The sequence below is a fragment of the Emydura macquarii genome, unplaced genomic scaffold (genome assembly GCF_026122565.2).
Source record: "Emydura macquarii macquarii isolate MOO-44397 ecotype Brisbane River unplaced genomic scaffold, CSIRO-AGI_Emac_v2 contig_691, whole genome shotgun sequence".
Lineage (NCBI taxonomy): Eukaryota > Metazoa > Chordata > Testudines > Chelidae > Emydura > Emydura macquarii.
The window spans coordinates 570,003-593,318 of NW_027130828.1; the positions used below are offsets into that span (position 1 = coordinate 570,003).

Sequence of the window (23,316 nt, forward strand, 5' to 3'; positions counted from 1 at the left end):
GTCTTGCTCCTGCTTCAGTCCTGCTGCTCCTGCCTTATTCCAGCTTTTGACCCAGCCCTGCTCCTGCCTTGGACCCAGCCTTGTCCATCTTGCCTCATCCCATGTAATCTAACTCTGACCCTCAGCTCTGATTCCTAACTTCTGACTTTGGCTCTGGCACTTGGCTTTGACATCTAGCTTTTGATCACAGCTCTAACCACGAGGGCTAATCCAAGCTCCAACCACTAGGCATGACCACCCACATCCCAATCTCCAACACTCCCATTCGCATGCACACTGCAAAACATTTAAATTTCTTGTCCTTGTCTTCAGTGCCCTGCCCAGTTCTGTCTAGCCTACACCTTGGAACTTGTCTCTTCTTGCAAACCGCATCACTCCTTCTGTCCACAATGCTCATGAAAAAAGTTAACAAACAACAGTAATGAGACTACATTAAAATAGTTATTCTCTTCTCTGGGTTTTCTAGTGTATCTAACCTTCTCAGTTGGTTTTATAGATAGTAAGAGAGCTCTCAAGTGTAAAATTCCACATTTCTACTGAATTGGGATCTCTGAGAAGACACGAGAGAGACCCTCCCCCTTGTAGCCTAGGAAAGATGCAGTAGATTGGGAGCCAGGACACCATGAGTTCTGTCTCAACCTCCACTGAATGCTGGTTATATTTCTGTGAGCTTAATAGGCCTTAATATTGAGCGAGACCTCAGGCTCCCTACTCTAGAAAGTAATAAGGAGTCATGCACCATTTTACAAATAAAGTAACAGAAGTTGCATGTAGTCATTTTAGGCAGAGATGAGAATACAATCCAGGTTTCTAATATGGCAGACTCAAGCCTCATTTACCATGTCTTTCAGACTGAATGAAACAATTCTTCAGGGCTTGGCTAGCCTGTCTCTAATTGCTAGCCCACACTCTCCTCTTAGAGTCTTGAAAAGAACCCAGGAATTTTGATCCCCATCATTCTACTGCTGTCTAGCAAATAGTTGGGTAGTCCATTGGCAAAGTGGGTATTGCATCCTTATGTAGAATAAGTTACTCAAGCAGTACAAGTCTGTGCTATAAATATGAAGTTCAAGGTTCAAAGCCTGCATACCCATGTAGAGAGTTCCTTATAGTTGAACATGAGGGAATTGGTTTTTTCCAGTTCTACTAATAAATAGGGTTAGTTTAAACAGACATAAAACATTCTTAAAAACAGGTTAAATTATTATAACATAATTTGCCAAACAGCAAGATAGAAGTGTTCCATATGTTAGTCACTTGTCATTGTATTTTGACTTCTTGTGCTGAACACTGACAGGTTGGAAGATTGAGAAGTAGAGATAGTAAGCCTTTTGCGGTAGGGACTGTTTTATATTTGTGCCCTGTACGTTGCTAAGCACTCTATCAATGCTTAAATTAATATAAAATAAATAATAATGATCATCATTGATATACTGGCAGCTCAAGATCCACAAATCTAGCAATATTATTTAGGGAATGGCAAGAATTAAAGACTCTTTAGAGGACAATAATGAAACAATATGAGAACAATGTTAATGTGATTAAACACTATACTTTGAAATAGTTAAAAAGACATGAATTTGCTATAAAAGGAAATTGTAAACTCCACCCAAATCTCAAGTACTGGAGATCTCACAAGGGGCTTACAATTTTTTTTAAAAAACACCTTCTCTCAATCTCATCTACCAATTCTTTTGAGTATCCCTTGTCTACCCTCAAAAGAATCACTAGGATTAATCAGCTTCTTTATTTCCTGCCCAGTCTTGTGACAATTTAGTGGTTTAGAAATATCATCAGGTTATGAAATATACTTTTATCAATACTTATTTACTTCAGCCTTCCCAAGATGGTAGTATCTGGAAAAGTTGTGCAAAGTTACTGGAATTTACAGAAAATTCAAGCCAGTAAGCAAACCCAAAGATCAACAACAGAACTTTGAGGTCAAATTTGGACAGTAACAAACCAGCTCATTTCAATAATCCTGCATCATTAGTTAAAAGACTTGAAAAATAAAGTCACTGTACTATAAAAACTTCCAGTGACTAGCTGCCCTGTGGTTAGGATTTCTACTGTGCTCAAAAATTGTAAGACCAACTCTATGTCCATGTATTTGTTTGGCATCTCATATAATCATCTTATTCAGCAACTACGGTAAATCTGCAACGTCTCTTTAGAAACCATTATGCTGTTCTGCTTGCAGTATGGTCTTGTGGTTAGGGCACTGTACTAGGACTGTTCCCTGCTCTGCCAACACGACCGTGGACAACTCAATTAAATTGTTCTGTACCTCAGTTCCTGTATCTGCATAATGGAAATAATACTTTATTTTACAAAGATGCTTTGGAGATATATTTTCGTTAATGCTCAGGGACATGTAGGTATCAAGCTAATCTCCCTATGGCAAACGTACAACTGGTCAGAGAATAAATGTTAATTTCAACTGCAGTCACTACCATAAACCAAAGTTTTTGATTGTGGCCTCAATTTCAGCCTCCTACTTAGAGCTATGCCCAAATTGTGATCTGTCTGCCATAGATTTCAATCAGATTATTACTGATCATCACAAGGTCTTGTCTGTACTAGGATAAAAAAAACTGACAGTTCACCACTGGCAAAACTCTACCAGCAGTAGCAGAAGTGGCAACATGATGAGTATCATCTCTGTTACTGCCTCCACCCATGCAGCTGCATAGGTGGTGAATTATACTTTAAATTTTTTCAAGTGCAAATGAGGCCAAAGAATCTAGCCAGTTTTTTTTCAGCCTAACAAGCCTGGGTTGAGAAAATGCACAGATCTTGTAACCCATCTCTATTTGGAGGGAAAAAACATTAAAAGATTTTTAAACCTACTGCACTTCCTTTTTCAAGATGGAGGCAGGAGCAAATTTGCCTTGCTTTAACATTATAGACCTAATGGCATATTTAAAAGTGACATCTCAGAATTCAAGCAAAGATATGGCACAGAAAAATCTCCATTTCATAATCATGTTCAATCTTTGAAAATGGGACAAAGCCACATAATTATTTCTGTCCACACAAAGTATATTCTAGTTAATATAACTGCAACTTTTTTATAGTTGGATTAATTTCTCAAACTGCTGTCTGGCATGCAAATGTTGGACATTATAAGGCCATGGCCATGCTGCATAGTGTTTTTCTCAAAGGACAAAGCAATAAATAGGAAGCAGAACAGACTTTCAAAACTATACCAAGATCTTAAAATCTTGGCTTTTGGAACAGAGCAGTTTAACTGTAACTCCTCAAATATTTAAAGAGAAAAAATGAAACTGAGTAGGTTCATGAATCATAAGATAAATAGCATAATCAAGTACAATAGATCAAAGTGTTCAGAGAATTAGAATTTAAGAGATGCAGAAGATCCATTGCTTCAATTCATTCATTCCCCATAGCCAGTGCATGATTTTCCTTAAAGTTTTATTGCAGAGCCATTGTGATGCCATATTTAAGGTTAGTTCTGTTTGGCACTAAGATTGAGCTCCTGCTTAGTTTTGTATGCAAAACAGTATATCTACAACATCTATTTCCATTCTGCAATGTGGTATGGGGAAGACTAACAATTTAGGAGAGGAATATAAGATTGCATTTTGACATATTCCCTTAGTAACATTCCCTGCATCCAACCCTGGGATGGAAAATAGATTTTGTTAGCCTACGGGCATTTGTGTTGTGGACAGTGGTCTTCTGCACACTACCTGCTAAGCTTTTTGAAGACTAAAGCCCCTGTGAAACTGTTCAGCCCACTCCTAAAACAGTTGAATGTTGAAGATCCTTTTCTTCATGAAATCAAAGTGCTACACTGGTTTGATGAAGATCGAGTTGCGTGTGAAAGGAGTCACTGCTATGGCAAAGATCCTGGTCTTCAATAAACTGTTCACTGGCTTAAGAGCTCTTCTCCTGAATCTACTAAACTGAACAACTGATTTAAAATTTTTCAAATGGAAAAATAATTCATTAACAAAAGGCCTTTTTTTAAAAAACTGAAGAATTTTCTAAAACCTAATCATTTTTGCAAATGTGATTTTTACACATTCAAGATTTTCAACTAGAGCTTCTATTCACCTGATTCACAAGAGCTCTTAAAATAGCAGAACAGTTTAACAATTAAAGCAGGTTCTTCAACACCTCCTTTAATACACAATAGGATCTTTGTCAGAGACCCCACTCTTTGAAACCACTACTGTAAGACAATAGCACATTGCCTTACTCAAAAGCTTTGAATATTTATTTAATCCTAAAGCAGGCTTGGATAAAAAAATTAAACTTTAAGTAATATCTTCTCAACTGAAAATGTAGCGTAAAAACTAAACAGATGAGTTTTCTTCCGTAGAAGGAATTTAAAATACACACATAAAGGATTACGTTAAAAAAAAGAGATTTATAACGTAAGGTAATCAAACAAGCAAGGTTACTGGGTTTAACAATCTTTTAAATTTCCTCACAAGTCCATTATAAGGAACTGAGCCCAAAAAAGATCTGTGTGTAGTACTGTGTAACAGACTCTAATAGTGAATAAGAACTAGAGTTTACAAGATCATTACTTACAGCAGCTTCCCTGAAAAAATCCCAATTTAAAAGAAAAATAGTTTTATAGTATCAAGAAAAGAAGAGATACACAAGGCACCAGTTGAGATTATAAATGCCAATACATTTCAAGTTACCCTACATATTTTGCCCGTGATGTAGTATTTTCCCACAATTGCCATTGAATGCTTTCTTGTGTCCACATCTATGCGTTTTTACCATTTGAATGTACAACTGTGTTGGTGTTTTGAAATTTGGTTTTGGTCTTACTCAGAATGAAAGCCAAACATTTCAAAATTCTCTGTCAAAAAGAAAGCCCTGAGGCCCGACTCAAGGTTGGGTAAGCTGTTTATTTGCTGAAGTAGCTCTTTCAAATAAAAATTATCAGTTAAGATAGACTGATTTAAATCTATCAACGAGTTACGACGACTATCAAACATATAAAAGAAAGATATTTTTGTATAAGCTGTGAACATTCAGAAGTACAGCATTCAAAGTTAACTTTACAATAAAAAACTATACTGTTCCTAGAAAACCAGGCTGGCATGCTTCATGGCAGAAAGGATTTCTGTGGAAGCCAAAATAAGCTGCAACTTCTATTTTGATACAGAAGCTAACAAAATGAAAATATACATTGAATCTGTACCTCTGGAGTGGCGGAGGTGACTGTCACACTGGCCATGAGGCCATTCCTTTTATACATGCTCTCCCCAAGATGCAGGAAATTTCAGCTCAGCCACCACTGGTGATGCAACATGATGAATGGAAAACTCCTGTAAGGCAAATGTATTTATGAAAAACTAATTTAAGGGTTTCCTTATTCTCTTATGAGACAGCAGCCACATGTGTGGAACAAAAAGATCATTGTACATTGGGGGAAGAATTCTCTGAGAAGTACAAAATCAAAAAGAGTACTAAGTTAATTTGTCATAATATAATACTAACTTTTTTTCAAGTCAGTTCATGAAATAAACAATACAAATATGATGCTTATATTTATAGTGAGCTCTAATAAGTCTGCATCAGAGGGCATCCATCCAAAGCCTTGAGCACCCTTGACATACACTGAGAACACAAGAACATAGGAGATACACATTAAAAACTAACCAAAGCAACAGCACTTCTTCCTCCCACTTTCCCCCCATTACCTGATCACCAGTTACATGACCAACGGAGCTTAAGAAACCTAACCCACTTTCCCACTAGACAAATTCCACCCACAACTGCCTCAGCCCTCCACTAACGCCCACTCAACAGGCACTGCTGTCTGCCTGGAAAGTTAACAATTCAGGCTGTTTCAGATCCCAGAGCATTCCAAAGGAAAGAGGCCTCTACTGAGAGAATGTTCTCTGTAGCCCACTTCTTAATGAAGAGGTTCAAGTTCAAGGGCCTCAGCTCAACACAACAGTGATAATATAGCCTGGGGAATGGTGGTCTCTCAAATAAGCAGGTCCTGAGTTGCTACAGGCTTTATAGATTAAAAACAACACCTTAAACTGGCCACAGAAACTAATAGGAAGTCAATGCAAAATCAAAGAACAATGATGACAAATGGTGTCATCAAGAGGCACCACTTAACCAGTGGACTGCCGCAGTCTGTATCAACTTGTTTCCAGACAGATTTCAGGTGTTCTCCAATAAAGATCACATATTGTTACCTCAAACTGGATTAATAAAAGGCTTGAATCACAGTATCAAATTTCACATCCAAAAGAAATGCTCATAAGGTCTTGGCAAGAAGCAGATGGCAACAAGTGTTCCTGGACCTTGATAGAATAGTGTTCTTCTAACAACATATGGGGAAATCTAACACCACCCTCTGATTGTGCACCTGAACAAATGGAAGGTAAACACAAAACATGTAGCTGAACATACATATAATTATGTATATTTAACCAAGAGATTTGTTTAAAGACAAAAATCTTGGTCTACAATTATAAAGTACATAATATTCAAATTAGTTATTATGCACATTTGATATTGTGACTACAAGTAAACTGGTTAGTATGTTAAACAATGGACAAAAGTCCAGTCAATATTAAATTAAAAAGAGACAAAAAGACATATTCAAATATAATCTATCATATGGGTACAATGACCGTGACACACATACACGGATTTTAAACTCACTTTTTTCTCAGTGGAAGGGTGTTTATAAATATAAGATTAAATACCTATTTCTAAATAAATCACACATTCAACCACCATAGCAAATCTCTCACGATGCACACATGTGCTAACTCAAAGGAGATTTTAAAGGCACAAGACTTTACCTCCTACAACGATTTTGACTGTCTCCATTACACTATCACTTTGCCTTTAAGCTCATGGAGCCATTTAGAGGCTATTAAAATACACATCAGTCCATGAAGTCATCTTAATTAGAACTGATTATTAAATTTTCAGCCAAAATAGATGTTTGTTTTGACAGAAATTGATTACATGGAATTTTTTGTTGAAAACCTATTTCCCCTCATACACTTTTCAGACTTTTGATGTAAAGCTATTAATATTTGACAAAAAAAAATATTCTGACAATATTTTAGGCAGGAAAAAAATAATTTTCTGACACACTCTAATTTTAACTTATTCAACAAAGTTGAAATATTGAAGGTTGACCATAAGATCTGCTAACAAACTCAAAGCATCCTTCACATGCTGGTCTGATGCCACTGGGGAAATGGCTATCAATGTGCACAATAGGGCCTTGGATCTTGGTTGGGGCCTCCTGGTACCATGATACAATAAATAATAATTCAGTGTATAATTCAGTGTTTTCATAAAACAGGATGATGCATTATATTTAATGGAGGTAGGTTGTGCGAGTCAACTATGACTTAAAGTCTGCAGAAAAGAAAAAAAACAGAATTGCTTCAGGGCACAACACATGGAAGTTTAAGCTTATGAAGCGCTGCCCAGAGTTATCTTGTGATTGTATTCTTTGGTCTTCCCCCTTTCTTTATATTATATGACCAGAATATACATTAAATATCCAGTCTTTCACTTCTTGATTTTAGGTTCCTCAAGTTATGTGATAAGTAATAATCAACATGGATTTGTCAGCCATATTGCTTTTACATGTCAGTCATGTTGGTTATTTATCTATTACTATTCCCATTATTCTGACCCTGCCTAAGGAATGTCATTCAAGAGGCTCTCTATCTTCTCACATAACAGAGGATTAGGATGATGTCTTCTCTGTACCTCATGGACTCCTGAGAAATGTCAGTGACTAAGTGGTGAACTTTGGGATGAGTGCTAGAAAGGCTGTGGGAATTCTGATTCACAAGAGGTGTCAGGTGCCATAAAGATCTTTTCAACTCATGCAGTGGACAATGGAAAAAGTGATGTAAGACACACTGCCTTGCAACTCTGCTTTTTTCCATTGCTAGTAAGGATGCATACATCATTAAAGGTCCACATTGCAACAATAAACACAGCCTGAAGTAATGTGAAATGCTACAGTTTACTGTCATTTTTGTTACTTGCAAAATTACAGACAGCTGTTCCAGTTTGGCGGGAAAAGTCTGTTTACAGTTTGCCACTGCAAAAAATAGGACAATTTATGAATGACAATCTTAGACCAATTTGAGATGCACATAAATAGCAGATGAGAAAAGGACAAAATATTATTTCCACTTGATGTCTGAAGAAGAAAAGAATGCCAAAGGCCTGCAAGAGATCTGGTACTGTACTGTATCAAATACTTCTACTGGACCCTGTCATGAACACAACATATTAAAATAACACAATGAATGAGAGGTAAGTAGCAGCCAAATAATTTGCAGGAAATTGTTTTCTTAAAATTTGCATAAGCAACACTTCATTGTGCCCACACAGTAGTCATCTCTATCATGACAGAGTTAAATAACCTAATAACATGCAGTTCTAGTCATACTTACTTGACAATACAAAATACTAGTTATCATGGATTCAAACATCACTGCTGCAAGGACTTAAATTTGACATAGAAAAGTGGCAAATCCATACCCAAGCAGAAGAACCTACAATCCTAGTCATTCTTACACAGTTGCCATTATCAGGTTGAGAAAAGGCACATGAACAATTTTCCCAGTTTTTTTATTTTTAAAGACCTCTTAAAAAAGGGAAAGCCAAACAAGAGAGTGGAAGTGGAGAAGATATAGGGACAAAAACATAAAATAAGGAGCATTCAAACAAAAGGGAGATAAGAGGAATGCAGACATGAGTGAGGTAGACAGACTTCTCTCCCCTCCAGATTTTTAAAGGACAGTGAGAAGGCACAGAAACCTTACCAGACCAGTCAGCTACCTTCTTACCTACTAAACTGTTGATATGTAAAAACTCATATTCATAAAACGGTTTGATTTAAACACATGCATGTTTTCTTTAGACAAAAGATCATACAGGTAAAACAACCCAGACTAACTCTGTTATATGCATTCAAAGTTAAAGACAGGACACTTCTAATGCAAAAAATTACATCGCAAATATACCACGTATTATTTCTCTTTCTGCCTTGGTCATAATCTGCAAGCATATTCCTCACACTTTTACAACAGAAAATGAACCATATTCTTTTCATCTTAACCATCTGCTAAGATACTCAAACATGCATATTACATATTTGTACACACCAACCCCTCCTTTTGGACTAAATAAAGTATCCAGGCAACAGAAAAGAGGTATGGTATATGGCCTTATCACCCATTCACCCCTCAAGTTAAACCTCGCTAATTAAAATCTTGTGCTACACTGGCTGAGTCACTGTCTGTTATTGCCAAGTGCATCCATAAATCCAAGCCAGGCATACTGCTGTCTAATTCACTGTAGCATACAGCACCACATGCAGCACTGCCACGATACTACACTCACTTTTACTGAGGCCTCATATCCAGTCAAAAAGTAGACCAGTTTAGCGAAATCAATTTAGAAATCCAACTAGTTAAACTGGTGCAAATACTAAATTATCAACACAAACTGGTCTAATACGCTAAATTTTAAACCGGTTTAAGTGTTTCTATAATTAGAGTCTGCACCAGTTTGACTAGATTGATTTGTGAACTGTAAAATGTAAAATTTGTAAAATATAATTAAATCACGTCTTGTACAAATGAGGCCTGCCATTCGGAGTCTCGGGGAAAAAAAGCAGCATGAAGGAGGTTTGTATCTGCACAGTCTTGCTTTCAGTTCACCTAGTCATGTCACAAGTAAACAGAATGACAATCATTCAACTGACTCTGCTCAGTCCCCGTAACGATCAATGCAATACACATTCCCAGACCTTGAACGGGGGGGGGGGGAGGAGGAGGAGGAGGAGAGAGGAGGAGGAACACGACGACGACAGCTAAATTCTCTGGCTCGCTTAATCACCCTGCCAAGCCGGATACAGGCAACCCACCCACATCCCCTTCACTTTTTCACATACCAACATGAATGAGACCAGATAATGCTGGTATCGCCTCAGCTAAAGGAGCCAAGATGCAGTATCCTTTATCCTGGCTCCTCAAAGAATAAATAAGCTCTTATATTTTGAGCACTTGTAGGCGGAAGTGTCTTTTTGGGTCTGGAATTGCTGCTGTTCAGTATCTCTTAAAGGTAATTGAGTGGAAAAGCAATTCTCATGATGTAATTTCTTGAAAATGTGGCATTCCTATCACAGTCACAAAAGATTCCCATGTCTCTTCCCTCTCTCCCTTCCTGACTGAGTTTTTTGCTGTGTAGGAGCTCAAAAATAACAAAAGGAAAACCCATGTGATTTTGAATCATGTCCAGACTGAGTTTCACTTCAGGTTTCACCATTCAATAAACCAAGAGTATAATACAGGAAAAGATGTTGTGATGCACGCAACAGCTTAAAAAAAAAAAAAAAAAAAAAAACAAGAAAACCCAGACTAGAACGGCTACCCCTCTGTAACTCAGTTAAAAAAATATATATTTTTTTTTCCAACACTTCAGCACATTATGATAAGTTTATGAAGTTAGATTTTTTCACTGAAATAAGGCAACAAAAAGTTTTTTCCAAATATCTCAAATGTAAATATAAAAAGGTATGATGAAACAAATGCTAAAAATATATGGCCTGTTTGCAGAATGTAAAGTTTCTCTATGTTACAGATCTCCCACTTGGTTCACAGACAAACTGATCTCTGCTTATCCAAAATGTTCACTTCTCTCAGAATGAAAGTCCTAAGACCACATACAGTGGATTTTCTCCCATTCGGAGCTCATAGGAAACAGAACCAGATCTACCAGTCAAAGCAGAATGGGAGAGTCCATTCCTTTGATGACCCTTATTAGTTCAAGATACTTCCACAGTTGCTGCCACAGAATTAATTCCTCTATAAATTAACAAAAAGGTACTGAACATAACCTACATGAACATTTCCTACTGCTGAGCAACTATGAAATCAGTTGTAACCAAAAGTAGTCAGATTGTGCACATAAAGGCAGGAGATGCAGGAAAATAGGAGCAATAAAAAACACTACTGTCCCAGAAATGTAATACTTATTTCAAATGAGATGGATCTACAGACCTTTCTATCAGAAGAAAAGGAAATTTTGAGGAAAATCAAGATAAATTTTCTTATTCTTTTTCAAAGGGAAGGTTTGTAGATATACAATGGAACTTCCATGTAGCCAGGTAACAGGAAGAATAAGCATATACAATTTGAAGTACACAGACTAATCTGGAGTACTACACTATGCAGAACCCTCTTTCCCTATCTAGCATTTGATGAGACCTGTCCATCTAATTTATAGAACTTCATGAAGGTATGGATGGATGACAACATGGTCACCTTCTCTCTCTTTCTCCATATATCGCATCTGACTTTTCAGATTAAGATTGTCATCGTTCTGAGTGAATGAAACTAATGTTCTGGGGAAAAGGAAAGCCTCTGATATGCACAATTTTAACCATCTGGAAATTGATGCCTTGGAGTCTCATGTTTTTCAGTGATAGATGGCATAAAATAAATAAAGAGAGTCAACGATTTTCTAAATTGCTTGGTGTGTTCAATGTAGATTTTAAACGCTCTTCTTCTATCCTTCTGAGTCTGAAAAATCCCATAGAAAGCTCGGACATACTCTAGATGTCAGATCTCTGTTGTGATCTGTGGAACATGGAATTGATTTTTTAAATGAAAGCTGCGATGGCCTTAAGACAACTTTATCTTTATGAAAAGAGCAATATTGCTCCAAAACCCTCAACATCAAAGTGATTGCAAGCAAAGCGATTACCTTTAAGGACAAAAAAAAACAACCCACAACAGAGAAATTGTTGCTGCATTGCTGATGCTGTTGAAATTTGGAAGGCACTTCAAGAGACATTGAAGAAAGAAATACCTCACCAGAAAGTTAAACTGCAGGCAATAAAGAAGCAAATGGATCAAGCACTAACTCCACCTCACAGTCTTGCGAACATTCTCGACCCCAGATATAAAAGTAGATGCCTAATTTCTGAAGAAGATGATGCTGCCATGGCATGGGCATCTCAAAATCACATCTCAGTTATGCCAGACAAAATAAATTTCAGGGCTGGAGTGGAACCATTTAAACAGTACATATTTACTAATGATCTTTTGAACAAACTCACTCCCCTGAATTGGTTGAAATCATTAGTCGGGCACCTTGAAAAGGAGTTCCTTCAGTTGCCAACTCAACTTTTCACAGCAGTAGCTTCCTCTGCAGGCACAGACAGAATATTTTCATCGTTTGGGTATTATTCACTCAAAGCAAAGAAATCTACTGGGAGTTGAAAAAGCAGGAAAACATGTATTTCTGTTTCAGTCTATGAATAAAAATGACAGTGGGAATGGGGAAGATAGTTGTAGAAGTTTTAAGGACAGCGTACATTTAGTGTTGTGATGACTTGTCTGTTAGAGTTAATAAAATTTGAAAATTAAAAAAAAAAAGTTTAAGGACAGCCGTCAGCCGGCAACTCAGGAGACTGCTGCTATTGCAAATGTGAAACATTTATGTAACATTTAAGATTTAGTTTAATAAAATTTAAGCGCTATTGTGTTTGTGTGTGAGATTTAGTTCTTACCATACCTAATGTACTGCTGCTACATCTGCAGCTTGACACAGGTAATGAGTATTATGTACTATTTCCTAAATTAATAAAAATCAAGTTATTTAAAAAAATTACACAAAGTATATCCTCCTAGATGCTGTAAAATGCTGTACTGAGTTGTAAATTAACATATTTTAGTGATTAGATTTGCACCATTGTTTAAGAAATATGTGAAGAAGTATCAGTGGGAAACTTGATTTAAATCAATGATTTTCTCTTGGTGATTTAAATCATAATTTAAATCAATTATTTAAATTGCCTGGATTTAAATCAATCCACCCTGCTCAAAACCCATTTTCTCACAAAAGATTTCTCAGTGCCTCTGTCACGTATTATCTCCAGAAAGGGAAGAAAGAGGAAGAGGTGCAAGGCCTCCAGGGTAAAAGAGCTGACACTATTCCATTTCTCGCTGACCACCATTTCTTGCTGACATTCTGCCTTAATTTGTAAAGAAAAAAAACCCACTACTGAACCTCTGTTCATGAAAGAGTAATCACACAGACAAGAATACCAGCTGTGCTTTCTACAAAGCAGTAAGGGGGTAGAGAGTCCATAAAGGAGAAGTATTTTTACAGTTAGCACATAGCAAGCCAAGTTGAGAATTGTAAGGGAAGCACTGGGTTTATACATGGAAAAAACAAGGTTACTTAACAGTAACTGACGTTCTTCAAGATGTGTTGCTCATGTCCATTCCACTATAGGTGAGTGCACGCTTCCATGCATGGTTCCCAGAACTTTTTTCCCCTTGGCAGACCCGTAGGGTCAGCTCCGGCACCCCCTGAAGCCCCGCGCACATGCCGCGGTATATGAGGCGCTGCCGGCCCTACGCCCCCTCAGTCCCTTCCTTCTGCCAACTCCGGCAGCAGGGACGGGGGGTGGGTTGTGGAATGGACATCAGCAACACATCTTGAAGAACATCAGTTACTGGTAAGTAACCTTGTTTTCTTCTTCGAGTGATTGCTCATGTTCATTCCACTATAGGTGACTAACAAGCAATACCTTTGAAGGTGGGTAGGAGTTACCGGTGAGCTGCCCTGAGTACCGCTCTGCCAAACCCGCATCCTCTCTTGCCTGCTAGATGATGGCATAGTGGGATGTGAAAGTATGCACCGACGACCAGGTGGCAGCTCTGCAGATGTCCTGCAGGGGCACTCTCTCCAGAAAGGCTGTAGACGAGACTTGAGCTTTGGTTGAGTGTGCTGTGATGGTTCCCGGAAGCGGCACCCTCGCCTGCTCGTAGCAGAACCTGATGCATGATGTAATCTACGAGGAGATGCACTGGGTGGAGACAGGTGATACTTTCATCTGATCAGCCACTGCGATGAAGTGCTGCGTCGATTTCCGGAACAGCTTTGTATGCTCGATATAGAAGGCCAGGGCTCGTCTCACATCCAGCGAATGCCATCTCCGCTCCTCCTCCGAACCATACGGTTTGGGAAAAAAGACAGGGAGAAAAATATCTTGGTTACAATGAAACTGGGAAACCACCTTGGGCAGGAAGGCTGGATGCAGCCTCAACTGCACCTTGTCCTTATAGAATACTGTATAAGTGGGCTCTGAGGTCAAGGCCCTAATCTCAGAGACCCTCCTAGCTGAGGTAATGGCCACCTGGAAGGCTACACCTTCCATGAAAGCATGAGCAGAGGGCATGAAGCCATGGGTTCAAAGAGGGGCCCCGCGAGTTTCGAGAGGACCAGGTTGAGATCCCAGGGAAGCACCAGGTCACGGACCTGCGGATAAAGCCTCTCCACCCTCTTGAGGAACCTGACTGACATGGAATGGGAGAACAAGCATCTCCCCTGTAGCGGCTGATAGAAGGCCAAAATGGCCACCAGGTAAAACTTCATTGAGGCCAATGTCAGACCCTGGAGCTTTAGCTGGAGCAAGTACTCCAGGATCGCCTGTATAGGCGAGAGGCTGGGCTGAATACCCTGGGACTCGGCCCAACAGATAAACCGCCTCCACTTAGCCCGATACACGACCTGTAGAGCCTGCTCAATGCAGGTCCTTTTCCCTCCATCAGTCAGCGAGCCTCCAGGCCGTGAGGTGCAGGGAATCCAGGTCCGGGGGGTGCAACAGGAGACCATGGTCCTGGGAGAGAAGGTCGTGCCGCCTCGGGAGCTCCAGGGGTGGGGTGATCGAAAGGTCCAGCAGCGTTCTGCACCAGTGCTGTCTCGGCCAGGCAGGAGCAATGAGTATAACATCCGCCCTGTCCCTCTATTTTCAACAGGACCTTGGGCAGAAGCGGAATGGGTGGGAATGTGTACATGAGGGTCCCTGTCCAGTCGATAAGGAACACATCGGAAATCGACCCAGTCTCGCGACCCCGGAGTGATCAGAACCTCGGGCACTTCGTGTTCCAGGCCAATGTGAATAGGTCCAGTTGGGGAACACCCCACTTCTGGAAGACCGTAGTCACTACCTCCGGGTGCAATGACCAGTGTTGGCGGGGTAGAAACGACCTGCTGAGGCGATCCGCCTTGTCGTTCCTCACTCCTGGGAAGTGAGAGGCAGTCAAATGGAAATCGTGCCTCATGGCAAAGTTCCACAGATGGATAGCATCCTCGCAGAGGGCCAAGGAGCATGCTCCCCTCTGCCAGTTTATGTAAAACATGGCTGCGGTGTTGTCCGTCAGCACCTGCGTCACTCTGCCTGTCAGGAATCGGAGGAACACCTTGCACGCTAGGCGAATGGCCCTCAGCTCCTTCATGTTGATGTGCAGGCGCCTCTCCTCCCCCGACCAGAGCCCCTGAGTGCCTAGGCTGGCGCTGATGTGGGCTCCCTATCCCATATCTGAGGCATCAGAGATTAGGGTGACCGACGGGACCAGTTCCCTGAACGGAATGCCCTTCAACACTGCCCTAGGAGTCCGCCACCAGTTTAGGGAGGCTAGGACGGGCAGGGGAACTGTTACCACCCGATCCAGTGGGTGTCTGCTTGGCACATATAGTGAGGTCAACCACGCCTGAAGCGGCCTGAGCCTCAGGCGAGCTAGTCTCACTACGTACGTGCAGGCCATACAGCTGTAGGCAGTGGCTGGCTGTTGTCGTGGGGCATCGGTGCAGCTGGGAGATGATAGAGACCATCGCCTCGAAACGTGGTTGAGGCAGGAAGGCTCTGGCCTGGGAAGCATCCTGGGTGGCCCCGATGAATTCTATACGTTGCACTGGGGTTAGTGTGGACTTCTGCTCATTTATGAGCAGTCCCAGCCTGCTGCACATGGAGCAAGTGAGTGTCATGATCTCCTGCACTTGGGACCTGGACCTGCCCCTGATCAGACAATCGTCCAGGTAAGGAAAAATTTGCACACCCTTTCGTCTCAGGTGGGCAGCCACTACCACCATGCATTTAGTGAACACCCTGGGAGCTGAAGATAGGCCATAGGGTAGGGCTGTAAATTAGTAGTGGGAGCCAGCCACCATGAAGTGAAGAAAGCACCTGTGGCTAGAGAGGATAGCTATATAAAACTATGTGTCCTTGAGATTGAGGGCGGCATACCTGTCTCCTAGGTCCAAGGAAGGGATTATGGAAGCTAGGGAAACATGCGAAACCTGAATCGTTTGACATATTTGTTTAGACGATGCAGGTCTAATATGGGTCTCAGACCCCCCTTCGCCTTGGGGATGAGGAAGTACCTCGAATAGAACCCCTTCTGTCTTGTGGGACCATTTCCACTTCTCCTATGTTGAGGAGGGTGTCCACTTCCTGCAAGAGGACTTGCTCATGGGAGAGGTCCCTGAAGAGGGACATAGGGGGAGAGCTGATGGGGGGGGGTAGATGTAAACTGTAGGACATAGCCCCCTGAGACTATCCCAAGGACCCAGTGGTCCAACATGATCTTTGCCCATTCGGGATAGAAGGACCTTAACCTGTTTAGGAAGGGGCGGGGCAGATCCAGGAGAGCAGTTGGGGCGCCACCCTCGGGCACACCATCAAAACTGTCTCCTCCGGTTGCCCGACCCCCTGGGGGGCCCCTGCTGGGGGGCTGAGGACGAGCTGGGGGGTTCATTCCTCCTTCTAAACCCCTTATTCCTGTCCCTATTTCTTTAGGCCTGAAAGGGCCTAGGCAGAGACCTTGGCTGCTGCTGCGCTTGGGGCCGTGACTGATGCTTGGAAATCTGGGGTGTGTACAGGCCCAGGGAGCGAAGCGTGGCCCTGGAGTCCTTCAGACCATGCAGCCTTGCATCGGTCTGGTCAGAGAATAGGGCGGACCCATCAAAGGGGAGGTCCTGCATCCATTGCTGCACCTCCTGAGACAGGCCCGAGGATTGCAGCCAAGAGCACTTTCTCATGGAGATGGTGGAGGCTATGGCCCTACCTACCGAGTCAGCAGCATCACTGGATATCTGGAGTGCTGCCCTAGCCACCGTGGTTCTTTCCTCCATGATGGTGGTAAAGTCTGCAGCCTGGTCCTGGGTAGAGCCTCAGCGAACAGCCTGAGGGAGTCCCACAAGTTGAAATTATATCTACTCAGGAGGGCCTGATGGTTGGCAATCCTGAACTGCAGGCTTGCCATGGAATAAACCTCTCCCCCAAACAAATCCAGCTTTTTGTTGTCTTTGTTCTTGGGAATGGACCCTGGCTGGCCTTGCCTGTCCCGCTGGTTGGCTGCATCTACCACCAGGGTTCCTGGGGCCGAGTGAGTGAACAGATACTTCAACCCTTCTGCCTGGACATAATACTTTTTCTTGGCCGCCATAGACATAGGGACGACCGAGGAAGGGGTTTGCCACAGGGCCTTTACGATTCTGAGGACCCTATTGGGGACTGGTTGGGCCACTCTTGCTGGGGCAGCCACCACCAACACATTAAAGAGGCTATGATCAGCCTCTTCCAACTCCTTCACCTCCGGCCCCAAGCTGGAGGCCACCCTCTTGAGCAGTTCCTGGTGCGCCCTGAAATCCTCCAGTGGCGCCATGCGGTGCCAGGAGACTGCCTCTTCTGGTGAGGAGGAAGAGGACTGCCGAGGTTTGTCCTGTGGGTGCTCCCCTCCCGAAGAAATGTTGCACTCGTTGAGGGGCCCTCCATGGGGGTCCGATTCCTCATCCAAGAAGCGGTGTCTACGGGCCTTCTCCTGTGCCGGAGGCACGGACTGTACCCCCGATGAAAGGATGGATTGGGGCCTCGACCCCACCTGGATACCCCATGGGGCCCAATAAGGCCATTGTTGTGGCCACTGACCTTGGGGCCAACCCAGGGCTGACTGCACCACAGGCTGTGATGCTTTGTGGGGTTGTCGGCTCTCCCAACGACTATCCCCCCTGGGAGAACCCGAGACACTGGGCCAGCGGTGCCGTGTACGTCCTTGGTCCCAGGTACCCTTGCATGTTGGGGACCACCCTCTTGACACCTCCAACCTGGACGACGATGAGGACCACCTCTGTCATCGCCGCAAGCGGTGCTGACGACCAGAGGGGCGCTCTGAAGAGCTAGAGGTACCGGCGTGCCATCTCAGTACCGATGACTTCCAGTACCGCTTGCCTTTCGGTGACCGGGACTGGCACCGCTCCGAACTCCGCAATGCCGAGCCGGACTCCGGCGAGCAGGTTCTGTGTCATGGACTGCGCGGTGCCAGGTCTTCCGATGACGACTGGGTTCTGCACCTCCTCGGTGCGGCGGAACTCCTCGATGCCGGGGATCTGGAGCTGTCCGAGCGCCGTCTGGCAGATCTCGACTGGTGCCGCCTCCTCGCCTGCGCTGTCTCCGGTGCCGGGGATTGACGTCGGCACCAAGAGGGAGACGCCTCGCCCTGAGTTGAAGCAGGCTGGCTCGACAATGCCGATCTGGAGTGAATGCTGGGGGAGAGTCTTCGCTCTACCCCCAATGGCCGTCCGGCAGGAAATCTTCCTCCCTGTACTGGGGAGCTCCACCGCCCCTTCAGGGGGACCCAACGCAGGTTTCCCGTGTGACACTGGCCCCTTCTCCCTCGGCGGAGGGGGGTGCAGAGGTGGCATAGGCAAGACCAACAAGGCTCTTGCCGCCTGAAAAGCCTCCGGTGTCGACGGCGTCGGCAGGGGCACTCTCCCACTCCCAGGAGTCGGGGGGAGGCTCCCTGATCGGAGATGCAGGCACCAGAGAGAGAGTCTCGACAGGCCGAGTTCGGTGCATCTCTGTACTCGATCCTGGCCGTACCGATGGTGCAGGGGAGTGTCCGCGCTCACCTTCTTCCTCCTCGGTGCTGGCAATGTTGCGCGGTGCCGAGTCAAGGCCGATGCCGGTGGTGCACTCTGCACCGAGGTCACGCTCGGTACCAAGGTGGAGCAGGCCAGCTCGGACACCAGGCGGAGCGCTGCCTCCATAAGCAGGGCTTTTAACCAGTTTTCTCGGTCCTTCTGAGTCCTCGGTTTAAAAGCCCTGAAGATCTTGCACTTGTCTTTTCTGTGTGCCTCCTCCAAGCACTTAAGGCAGTGGGGGTGGCTGAGCGGGAAGGCCTTCCCGCAGGAGGCACATGGCTTGAATCCTGGTGACTGGGGCATAGCGCGGCCGCTCTAAGTCCCCGCAGGAACTTGCCTTATCTCTAACTACACTTAACTACTTAACTAACTACTTAGAATAACAAACAAATTCAAAGAAGGGGAATAGTATTTGCTGAGAGCAAGGCTAGCTCCAGCAACCATCACGGGCGGAAAGTAGGAACTGAGGGGGCATAGGGCCGGCAGTGCCGCATATACTGCGGCATGTGTGCGGGGCTCCAGGGGGCACCCGAGCTGGCCCTATGGGATCTGCTATAGGGAAAAAGTTCCGGGCACTCACCTACAGTGGAATGGACATGAGCAATCACTTGAAGAACAACCAAATATTGGGAGATGGGAAAATAACTATATTTTCTGTTCAAAAATGTAACATCTGTAATTGCCACAGATCCATCCCTCATTATGTCAGCAACCACTATTTCTTGTAGTCGTAATCCATGACAAAATGGTCACATATGGACATTGCTACATCATGCATATACAAAGCACTTTTCACCGGCACTTACATTCTCCTCTAGGTTTGTTTGAGATATAATAAATAAAAAATGCGCAAACATCTGGATAATAATGAAAAAGTGCCTTCCTTTGGACAATGTCAACTCTTTATACACTATTCCCAATCCTTCTAGGCTCTGTGTGCATGCATGTACACATAAGTAACACAACTGGCCCATGTCTCTTACATGGATACACATTTTCAAAACTATAAGGACTTTTTTTTTAATTATTCAACAGAAAAATAATTCATAATTCATTTGTACAAATTATGCAAAATTCAAGAACACTTAGTTCAAATAAAATCCTGGAAACATTGGTAAGTACTCAGTAATATACAGAAAATGTTAAGTCTGTATACCAATGCAAAGAGTATGGGAAACAAGCAGGATGAACTGGAAGCCATGGTATTTGAAGAAAATTAAGACAACTGGCATTACAAAGACTTGGTGGGATAATTCCCATGATTGGAGTATCAGCCTGATCTGGAAGGACAGATATGGGGGAAAATGAAGGAAGCATTGCACTGTACTTCAGAAATGTATACACTTGCTCTGAGGTCCAAGAGAAGTGAGCAGCTGACCTACTGAGAGTCTCTGGATGAGGATAAAAAAAGAAAAGAACAGTAGCGATATTATGGTGGGGGTCTATTATAGACCAGCAAATCAAGAATAGGAAACAGCTAAGGCATTCTACAAGCAGGTAACAAGATCAGCTAACACACATGAGCAAGTCTTAATGAAGACTTAGTTGTCTCTTTTCCAAGTTGAAAAGTTCCAGTCTTATTAATCTTTCCTCATATGGAAGCTTTTCCATACCCAAAATCATTTCAGTCACCCTTTCTGTACCTTTTTCAATTCCAATATATCTTGTTTAAGATAGGGTGACCAGATCTGCACGCAGTATTCAAGATGTGGACATACTGGGGATTTATAAAAAGACCATAGGATATTTTCTGTTTTATTATCTCTCTCTTTCCTAATAATTCCCAAAATTCTGTTGGCTCTTTTGGACTGCCACTGCACACAGAGCGGATGTTTTCAGAGAACAATGCACAATGACTCCAAGATCTCTTTCTTGAATGGTAACAGCTAATTTAGACCCCATTATTTTTTTATGTATAATTGGGATGATATTTTCCAGTATACATTACTTTACATTTATCAACACTGAATTTCATCTGCCATTTTGTTGCCCAGTCACCCAGTTTTGTGAGATCCTTTTGTAACTCTTTGCGGTCTGTTTTGGACTTAACTATCTTGAGCAGTTTTGTATCATCTGGAAAATTTGCCACTTCACTTTTTACCCCTTTTTCCAGATCATTTATGAATATGTTGAACGGTGCTGGTCCCAGTACAGACCCCTGGGGGACACCACAGTTTACGTCTCTCTATTCTGAAAACTGACCATTTATTCCCACCCTTTATTTCCTATCTTTTAACTAGTTACTGATCCAATAGATAACCTTCCCTCTTATCCATGACAGCTTACTTTGCTTAAGAGCCTTTGATGAGGGACCTTGTCAAAAATTTTCTGAAAATATAAGTACACTATATCTACTGGATCACTCTGTCCACATGCTTACTGACCCCCCTTAAAGAATTCTAGTAATATCTATTATTGGCCCAACTTCTGTCGGTGAGAGAGAGAAGCTTTCGAGCCACACAGATCTCTTCTTCCATATGGGTGCACTATGCATATTTACAATGAGGCTTTCACTGTCAAGTCTACAGAGCATGCTGATATATGGTGCCTTGTGCAACAGTACCACCTAGTGACAAAAAAACTGAAGAGTCCAATATAAGAAGTTTTAAAATATTAGTGAAACAGCTGCTAAGCACCTACTGTAACTAATGGTGAATAAATGAAGGTGTCATGGAGGCAGTATTAGTAATTCAGCATAACATGTGCTACAGATTTAGCACAGATGGGGTACATAGTCTACTCTAGGCCTAGCTGTCATCAACCGTAATGAAGTTACACGTGTGTTGAGGGAAGACAAAGATGCAAAGTTTTGTTTGTTTGTCTATTTATACACCAACCAATCCATAGGCATAATTACATGAGTTAACAATACCAACAGCAAAGTAACACGGCTACAGAAGTAGAACACTACTAGCCCCTTCACCTCTCCCACTGACAACAATCCCTCAACCAACTGATGGGCCATCGTTCCTCAGCTAACAAGTTACCTACCATAGGTTAAAAGCCAGATTGAAAAGACATGCTGGTAACCTCCTAATCATACAAAAATAAAACTTATTACCTGAGAATTCAGGGCAGCAATGGATTCAGTAAGATGCCAAGATTTTGAACCAATGAGAAAAGCATGGGCATATAGCCTCACTGGATGAAATAACCCCTCCCACAGCCCCTCCCAAAAGCATCCCCCTTCCTAGTACAATCACTTCTGTATTGTTAGGATTTATCTTAAGCTAGCTAAACACCTTCCAGGATCCTCTCTAGGCAAAACAGTGAGAAAGAAAGGAGGCTGAAAAATCTGAGTTGAACAATAGAGATTTTTTTCCATAGGCTGATGATGCCCCAAATCCTTCATTATCTCTGACAATGGCAAGACAACTGGTGTGTTGCTTGTTATACTTTTAATAATTTCCACTGTTACAGGTGTGCATCAATTCTCCAAAAAAGGTCATATTTTTTGGTTTAATGTACCTCCTGATATAAGAAGTTTTCAAGCTGCTCTCATCCATATGAGGAGATCGGAACCAGAGACAGCATTTAGCCACACAGCTGAAAAGCTCGCAGAGAGGGAGAAAAATGTGGATTTTATCTGTTCTAATTAGCATAACGAAGGTGGTGACAGTATCATAATATTTAGGCATGTATAAAAATACAGTTAGCTTCAGATTTAAGGCTTTTTATAAGTAGATAGTTTAGAGCAGGTTTAACTAGAAATCCAAAATGGTGGCCACAATGATTTTATATTAGAGAGAAACAAAATGTAGGTCTTAGGATAAATTGACCAATAGCAGACAGGTAGACTAGGGTGAAAAAAGGTCACTCCTAAATACCTGAAGAGAGGAGTCAGGTAGGAAGAAATTTCTCAAGGAGGTCCAGCTTAAGTGACAGGTAAAGCTAATTAGCATATCAGAAAACTGAAGCTAACAGTATTTTCATACATGTGCTCAGAAGGTACCTTGGACCAGATGGATGCTGGCTCTCATCTGGGCCTCTGACTGGCCCTTGATCAGCCATTCATCAAGATAGTAATAGACTCACATCTCTCTCCTTTTGAGGAAGGCCACTGCTATTGCCATGCATTTTGTGAATACCTAAAGAGCTGCAGGCAGGCTGGAGAGGATGACAGTAAACTGGTAGTGGATCTGATTCACAATGAACCTGAGAAACCTTCTGTGGCCCTGAAAATTAGAGATGTGGAGACAGGCATTGTTCAAGTTGAGGATGGTGTACCAGTCCCTTGAATCCAGGGAGGGAATAATGTAGGCCAGGAAGACCAAGCGGAATTTCAGTTCCTTGATAAAATTGTTGAGGCAATGGAGGTCTAGGATGAGTCAGACACTCCTTTTGGCCTTCAGAATTAGGAAATAACTGGAGTAAAACCCTTTCCCCCTCAAGTACTGAGGCACCTCCTCCATAGCCCCTACTTGGAGGAGGGCATGCACCTCCTGGGCTAAAAGCTGTTCCTGAGAAGGGTCCCTGAAGAGGGACAGGGATGGGAGGGAGGGGTAGAAATAAAATGGAGAGTGTAAACTTCCTCCACCATACTAA

General features: G+C 42.6%; 1 protein-coding gene across 10 annotated transcripts in view; it reads right to left on the reverse strand.

The window, feature by feature from the left end:
• The window catches only part of RALGPS1 (Ral GEF with PH domain and SH3 binding motif 1), a 322,505-nt gene that overhangs the window by 263,348 nt on the left and 35,841 nt on the right, over positions 1 to 23,316 (reverse strand). For all 10 annotated transcript variants that reach the window (XM_067541641.1, XM_067541639.1, XM_067541645.1 and 7 more), the window contains one exon: positions 5,189 to 5,315. In XM_067541641.1, the coding sequence (XP_067397742.1) occupies positions 5,189 to 5,245 (57 nt within the window). In that variant the 5' untranslated portion in view covers positions 5,246 to 5,315. The remainder of the gene's footprint in view (positions 1 to 5,188; positions 5,316 to 23,316) is intronic.